General features: G+C 41.0%; 1 protein-coding gene across 1 annotated transcript; it reads right to left on the bottom strand.

The window, feature by feature from the left end:
* Positions 1–6,956: 6,956 nt before the first annotated feature.
* On the bottom strand, positions 6,957–7,502 carry LOC114187805 (uncharacterized). Its single transcript, XM_028076179.1, has 2 exons — positions 7,338–7,502; positions 6,957–7,289 (listed from the first exon to the last, which is right to left on the bottom strand). Exons 1-2 carry the CDS (start codon positions 7,500–7,502, stop codon positions 6,957–6,959), a joined length of 498 nt encoding a protein of 165 aa, XP_027931980.1.
* Positions 7,503–7,902: the final 400 nt, after the last annotated feature.

Raw genomic sequence — 7,902 nt, 5'->3', positions numbered from 1 at the left:
AACATGAATTGATTCACTCTCCATCTTTGTCAATTCAATTGGATATATAGTGAATATGGATAAATTAAAATCAAAGAATACATTTCAACATGATCACTGATAATAATACCTCTTTCGTGGTACCATTTCTTCTAAATTTCAATGAATTTAAAATTCAATAACAACAAAATTACCACGATGTGTCAAGTCCAAAAGTGGTATGCTATTTGAAAAATCAAATTCTTCATTCTACATGTCTATATCTTCATTGACAAATTTGGAGCTTTTGCTTGTTGAATTTGGTGAATCGTTTTCATTGGACACTGGGATAAGTGGTCAAAAGTTAGATTATAGCAAAACAGATCACATTCATTTAAACTAACTTTTTTTAGTTTAAGAGTAAAAGCACTCTAACTATGCAATCTTAATAATAATCGTATGCGAGAATATAAATTTGTTACTTTATACTAATAACAGAATTGGTGTTACTACTTCGTGGAAATTTCGGATTAACAATGGTTTTCCTCCTTCTTGCAGCTTGTGTATTGTTTATATCAATATCTTGCAAAACACATTTGAAATCAAACTGTGAACAATGTATTAAATTCAAAACCATGAACTTTGATTCAATTTATAGTCAATGAATAAATTATTACCACGATGTGTTAATTTTTGGAGAATGAAATGCTTCACTCTACATGCATTTTACTTCATTTGTATTTACACTCAACAACATAAAAGAAAAATAATAAACATGATTTATGATTGGTATTCTTGCAGTATAAATTTTGTGTTTTAGAGCTTTGTTTTAATATCTACATTTTCATAGCATTGAATTCAATGACCAGTATAAGAATTAAATTTGAAGAAGTTTGAATAACAAATGGATTGAGAAAGAATGATAATGTAAGAAAATAATATTTATTTTACCTGAGGACTTCCTAATTCTATTTGAAATCTTTCTTGAAACACATAAAAGGGTCACACGCATAAAAAAAACACAATAACTAATTAAGTAATAAAAAAACACTTTAAAATAAGCATTAAAACTCTAAGCACTATGCAATTTCTTAAGAAATTAGTAACATAGATACAGATGGATATTATTTAAAGAAAGTTGTAATGTAGAAAGAAAGAGACAAACAACAAACTGATGATGGAAGAAAGATTTCATTTTGATAATACAAATAGAAAGATTAATATTTACACAAAAATGATGCACTAATTGTAACATCCCATTTAGTAAATAAACTTAATTAAATGGAATATCACATACACTAAAATATAGAGAGCCATACAGAAAAGTATATTTGTATCAACCATTATAGTTATCCATAAATATGCTGGAAGGAAAGACAAGGCACCCTAGATGCCATGAACAGATATAAAAAGGTTGAACATATGCCCAAAGGCTTTCCCACAAGCAAGGAATTACAAAATAATGAAAACTCATCAAACGTGGGCTCAACAAAAGAGCCTAATATCAAACCATGCCTAACTACGCTGCAACATTCCCGTCGTCACTACGATCACCAGAAGCTCCCATATCTGCTCACACCAAGAGATTTGGTGATCATTGCAAAAAGGAAAACCATACACAAGAAGACAACAGAAACAAAAAGGGTAAGCTAAAGTAAAAAGGTTTTATCATACAACTAAGCATGTAATTTAAAAGTCAAGAATACATATCAATCTTCCAAACATACGATACCAAACAAGCAACATTCTAAGACTCAATTATTCGGATACATATAATTGGTCGGATTCACTGGATACTTGCACTTGTGGTGGCCTCTACTGATCTATAGAGTCATTGCCAATGGGTTTCACCCTACCACATACAAGGTTAGCATTCAAACATCTAAGGTCATTATCCTGCCAAAGACTAGGGCCTCCTGCTACTCTCACCACTTGAGTCAGTACGCTCTACGTGAGACTAACTGACTCTTTAGAGTTTCAGGATGCAATCCTTACTTGAATCCTTACCTAATTATATACACCACGGCACCACCACGAAAACTTACTAAAAGGTTCATGGAATTACGTCCATCACATAGGGCACCACCATGAGATCTCCCCAAGAGGTTCATGGAATTACGTCCATCACATACGACACCACCATGAGATCTCACCAAGAGGTTCATGGAATTATGTTCCACCCATACCATAACCATGTCATCACCAACCAACCATAGATTTATCATGCATACCAATCTCATGCCAATATACAACCAACCACCTAATCATGTTTCATACGCATATTCATACCAAGCTCATCAATTCCAGCCCATAAATCATATAATACATGCATATTCACACACGTCATACTTTAAATAGGATAATCAAATCAATCATGTAACCAACAACTAAAAACATATAAGAAAACAACACCAGAGCATGTCCCTGCACAGATCTTGCTCAAACAGGAAGCACTCGCTCAGGCGAGAGAGGTTCTCTCGCTCAAGTGAGCTCCTTTTCCTAGGCGAGAGCTCGAGCAGTGCAACAGTGGGGCTTTCACGTTTTCTCGCTGAGGCGAGACCTACTCGCCTGAGCGAGATGACTTCTCGCTCAAATTTGGAGCTCGTCGTCTGAGCGACAACTCATGCTGGAGCCTAGGAGGGTTTCTAATAGTCTCTCTTAGACGAGACCCACTCGCTTATGCGAGAATACCAGATTCTCTCCACTTTTCACTCATGCAAAAACAAGAGTTTACCTAGAACAATGCACAATGTATTTGCATACCATCACAAGCAGCATAAAATCATCAAAAACACAAAACAGAACTGAAAAACAAGCAAGATACATTAAAAACATGAAACCTTAGCTTCCTTTACCTAGAGTGGAGCTAAAACGTAAACACAATGGTCCTAGGAGAAGAGATGAGTATTGTTACTCCAACCAATGCATAGAAACTTGAAAAATAGATGCACAAAGACTAGCATAAGGTTTCAACGTCAACCCGAGGTAGAACCTAAACAATGGAATGCAAAGAAAGTGGTAAAGTTCAAGTTTAACTTACCCGGAGAAGATGATAGAGTGAAACAGCGGGTGCTCCGATTGTGTCCTACCAGAGCTCACTTCTACAGTTCTAAGAGGGAAGAGAAGAACAGTTTTCTGAAAAGTAGTAGAAAGAGGGGGTTAGGGCTGGGAGTAGGGTTTTGAGGCACCCTATGGGTCGGCCTTAGGCCCAACAGAAGGCTAGGCCCTTAAACATTAAGGAAGAAAAGAAAGTGGGTCTTACATTCTCCCTAACAACAAAAAATTTTCGACCTCAAAAATTAAGACTTACCAGGAAACAAAAGTGGATGTGACTTCCTCATATCCTCCTCTAGCTTCCAAGTAGAGTCACTTGTCCTCCGGTCCCATATGACCTTGACAAGATTGACTGGTTTTCCTCAGTGTTCCTCCACTCGGTGATCCTCTAAAGCAATGGGTGGTACTTCCATCGTAAGATCCTCCCTGATCTGTACGTCCTCAGCTTCAAACACATGAAAGGGGTCAAATATATACTTCCTCAATTGTGAGACATGGAATACCGGGTGGAGATTTGCCAACTAAGGAGGCAAGGCAATCTCATAAGCCACAAGCCCAAAACTCCTAAAGATTTGATAAGGACAAAGAAACTTAGGAGAAAGCTTCCTTGATCGGATAGCCCTTTCCACGCTAGTGGTACGGGTCACCCTCAAGAACACATGATCTCCAACTGCGAATTCCAAGGGTCTCCTCCTTCGGTCTGCATAGGCCTTCTGTCTACTTTTAGAGGTCTGTAACTTGTCCCACACCATCTTCACTTTCTCTATAGTGTATTCCAACAATTCTGGCCCAACCAACACCACTTCTCCATCTTGGTACCAACATAGAGGGATCTTGCATTTCCTGTCATAAAGAGCCTCATATGGCACCATGTCGATGCTCGCATGGAAACTATTGTTGTAGGTGAATTCTATCAAAGGCAAAACTTCATCCTAAGCACCCAAATAATCTAGCATGCATGTCCTCAAGAGATCCTTAAGCGATTGGATTGTTCTCTCGAACTGGCCATCAGTCTGGGGATGATAGGTTGAACTCATGGTCAACTTGCTATCCAAAGCACTTTGTAACGTCTACTAGAATCAGGAAATGAACTGCGTATCTCTATCGGAAACTATGCTCGATGGTACCCCATGCAATCTCACTATTTCCTTGATGTACTACTGAGCCAACTAGGCCATAGACATTCTCAAGTTCATTGCCCAGAAATAAGCACTCTTGGTCAATCGGTCGACCACCACCCATATTGTATCATGACCTTTAAAGGTTCGTGGCAAATGGGTCACAAAATCCATAGTTGTGCTATCCCATTTTCACACCGGTATGTCCAAAGGTTGTTGAGTTCCATCGAGACTTTTATGCTCTACCATCGTCTTCTAACATTTCAAACAGGCGGATACAAACTAAGCCACATCCTTCTTCATGCACTACCACTAAAAGGTCTCCTTAAGATCTTAGTACATCTTAGTCATGCCAGGATGCAAGCTAAGACAACTCTTGTATCCTTCATCAAGGATCAACCGCTTCACCTCAGCATCTTCAGGTACACACACCCTGCCTCTGAATCTCAGTACACCGTCATTACCCAAGGCAAACTCCTTTCCTTCATCTGATCCAAGCAATTCTCTCACCTCTTTCAGACTAGCATCAACCAACAGTTTTTCCTTTACTAAGCTCATAAAGTCACTAGATATAGTCAGGGTACTACACCTAATGAACTTAGATCCTAACTCAACTTGCAGCTTCATATCTCTGAACCTCTCTAGCAACTCCAACTCCTTGATCATAAGATTTGTCGTATGCATCATCTTCCTACTCAAGGCATCTGCCACCACATTCGCCTTTCCCGAGTGGTATAAGAGTTCAAAATCATAATCCTTCAAGAACTTTATCCACCTCCTTTGACTCATGTTTAGCTCCTTCCGATCAAACTGATATTTGAGGCTTTTGTGATCATTGAACACATGAAATTGGGCACCATAAAGATAGTGCCTTTAGATCTTCAAGGCAAACACTACCGTGGTCATGAGTGGGGTAGTTCTTCTCATGCACCTTAAGCTGCCTCGAAGCATACGTCACTACCTTCTTCTCCTGCATTAACACACAGTCGAGACCCTAATGAGAGGCCTCATAGTAAACCTCAAAGGGTTTACTAACATCAAGGGTAACCAACACTGGAGCACTCGTCAACCTTTGCTTAAGCTCTTGAAAGCTTTCCTCACACCTATCAATCCAAGCAAAAGTTTGGTCCTTCCTGGTAAGTTGTGTCAGAGGCGCCACTATCTTGGAAAATCCTTCTATGAATCTCTTGTAGTAGCCAGCTAAACCCACGAAGCTCCTAATCTTTGACTTGGGACTTTCCTACTTTATCATTGCCTCCACTTTTGTTGGATCCACCGCTCTGCCCTGTGCAGGTATCACATGTCCCAAGAATTGTACTTCTCCCATCTAGAATTCGCACTTGGACAACTTAGCATATAATTGTTTCTCCCTCAGAATATCAAGCAATAACCTCAGGTACTCAGCGTGTTCCTCCTGAATTCTGGAATAGATGAGTATGTCGTCTATGAAGACTATGACAAATTTATCTAAGAATGGTCTGAAGATCCTATTCATGTAGTCCATAAATACAACGAGAGCATTGGTCACACCAAAAGGCATAACCACGTACTCGTAGTACCCATATCTAGATCTAAAGGCTGTCTTCTGGACGTCTTTCGTCTTCACCAAGATCTAGTGATATCTCGATCGTAAATCAATCTTCGAAAACACCGACGCCCCATGTAACTGACCCATCAAATCATCTATCCTTGAGAAGGGGTACTTATTCTTGATGCTCATCTTGTTCAACTGCTTGTAGTCCGCATACAGGCATGAGCTCTCATCTTTCTTCTTCACCAATAACATTGGTGTTCCACATGGCGAAGTACTAGGTTGTATAAATTGTTTCCCCAACAGTTCCTCTATTTATTTCTTGAGTTTTACCAACTCCATCGGAGCCATGCGGTAAGGAGCCATCGATATTGGATCGGTTCCTAGTATCAGATCAATAGAGAACTCAACTTCTCTACTTGGAAGCAACCCTTGTACTTCCTCCAAAAACACATCCTCAAACTCGTGCACCACAGGTATAACTGACGTCCTTTCCTTTTTCTCCACCTTTAAATGTGTGAAAATAATGAAGCATTGCGCGCTGCCTTGAATTTCCTTCATAACCCCTTGAGAAGACAACAACTCGGTCTCCATTGAGTTGGAGAACAACAACATTTTCTCCCGACAATCTATAAGAACACAATTTGTAGAGAGCCAATCCATCCCCAAGATCACTTCCAAATCTTGTAGAGGTAGGCATATTAGATTTACTTTGAATATGCACCCTTCTACCTCCATTGGACACCTAGCACACAAAGATGACGTCCTAACCAAACCCGACGCCGGAGTAGATACTACAAGGTTATATTGAAGTTCACAAACCGACAGACCCAACTTTTGCACACAAGTTTCTGACACAAAAGAGTGTGTCGCTCCAGAATCATACAACACACAACAATTCTTTCCAACTATCACACAACAACCCATAACAAGATTACCTGAACTAGTCGCCTCTGCCCCTGTCATAGCACATACTTTGCCTGCTGCCTAAGGCCTGTTGCCTTTTCTCCTCTGCTGGTTTTGGGCTGGGGTCTGACTGGGGTTCGTGCCACTACCCTCCTAAGAGTGGGGCAATCCATGCCGAAGTGGCCTTCCTTACCATAGTTGTTGCATCTCTTGAAACCTACTAACTAAGGGCAGACACTTATCATATGCGATCCTCCACACTTATAGCACTATACTTTGCTCGGTTGGGAAGAAAACCCCCTAGACCCTTGAGACTGAGGGTGAGACCTAGCATAAGGTTTCTTCCTCTCTTCATGCCTAGGCTTGGACCCAGATGGTACACCAACTCTCTACTGCTGGGAATGTTGAGCTTCTACCTCCACCTTCATCCTCTCCATGACTCTAGCCTTCTCCACCAAGGCTGCAAAATCCTTGATGTAGAGTGGAGCCACCATCAAGCAAATGTCTCCCCTAAGACCGTTCTGAAGTTTCCTGCATCGCCACTCCTCATCTAGCGGCATGGTGTAGAAACAGCCGAGGTGTTGGAACTTCTCTACATATTCTGCCACAGATTTGTTCCCCTGGGTTAGTTGGAGGAACTCCACCTCATTAGCGTATCTCACACTATCAAGGAGGTACTCGGAGAGGAACTTCCTCCTAAAAGCTTCCCATGTGACTGGCTTCTATTTCTTTTCCATAATAAACTTCATGCTAGCCCACTAGTGTTCTGCCTCTCTAGTGAGCATGTGCAATGCGAAGGCAAGTCTACTCTCCTCAGGACATATCTTGGCATCAAAAATCCTCTCCATGTCCTTCAGCCACTGATCTGCGACATCAAGACTGGTCTTGCCATTGAACTTGGCCGGTGATGCTTCAAAAAATCCTCCAAGCTCCATTTGAAAGGGTAGGTCGAGGTTTAGGATCGTAAACAGAGGGCCTCCATATGTTGCCTTTGAGCAGCCTCAGAAGCCACCCTTGCAGCCTCCATCTGCTGCATAACCAATTGTTGTTGCTCCAATGATGCCGCTTGTTGTTGCATGGAAGCTCATACAGCTGCATCATAGCATTACCTTACTAGGTCAGGGCTGCCACCATGGCCTCTATCGCCCTTGCGATATCTGGTGCATCGCCCCGAGGGGGTTGAGAATTCATGCGAGGGGGTGCCATATCACTGGGCACACAAGAAAAACCATCAATCAAACTTGATTAGACGAGAGACTTAGCTAACAACACTAGGAAGACACAATGAAAATAAAGCAACCACACAAGTCCACAGACTCTAAGGAACGACGACTC

Source organism: Vigna unguiculata, chromosome 6, assembly GCF_037176805.1.
Source record: "Vigna unguiculata cultivar grain cowpea cultivar isolate G323 ecotype 2 chromosome 6, ASM3717680v1, whole genome shotgun sequence".
NCBI classification, from domain to species: Eukaryota; Viridiplantae; Streptophyta; class Magnoliopsida; order Fabales; family Fabaceae; genus Vigna; species Vigna unguiculata.
The sequence above is the reverse complement of the archived record's forward strand: the minus strand, read 5'-3'. Positions and strand labels throughout refer to the sequence as shown.

Bases quoted from the DNA above. Each gene is read 5' to 3' on its own strand.
- LOC114187805 (XM_028076179.1), bottom strand. From the start codon at position 7,502: ATGGAGCTTGGAGGATTTTTTGAAGCATCACCGGCCAAGTTCAATGGC. The intron at 7,290-7,337 runs GCAGAACACTAG...GAAAAGAAATAG, and splicing joins TGCACATGCTCACTAGAGAG to AAGCCAGTCACATGGGAAGC.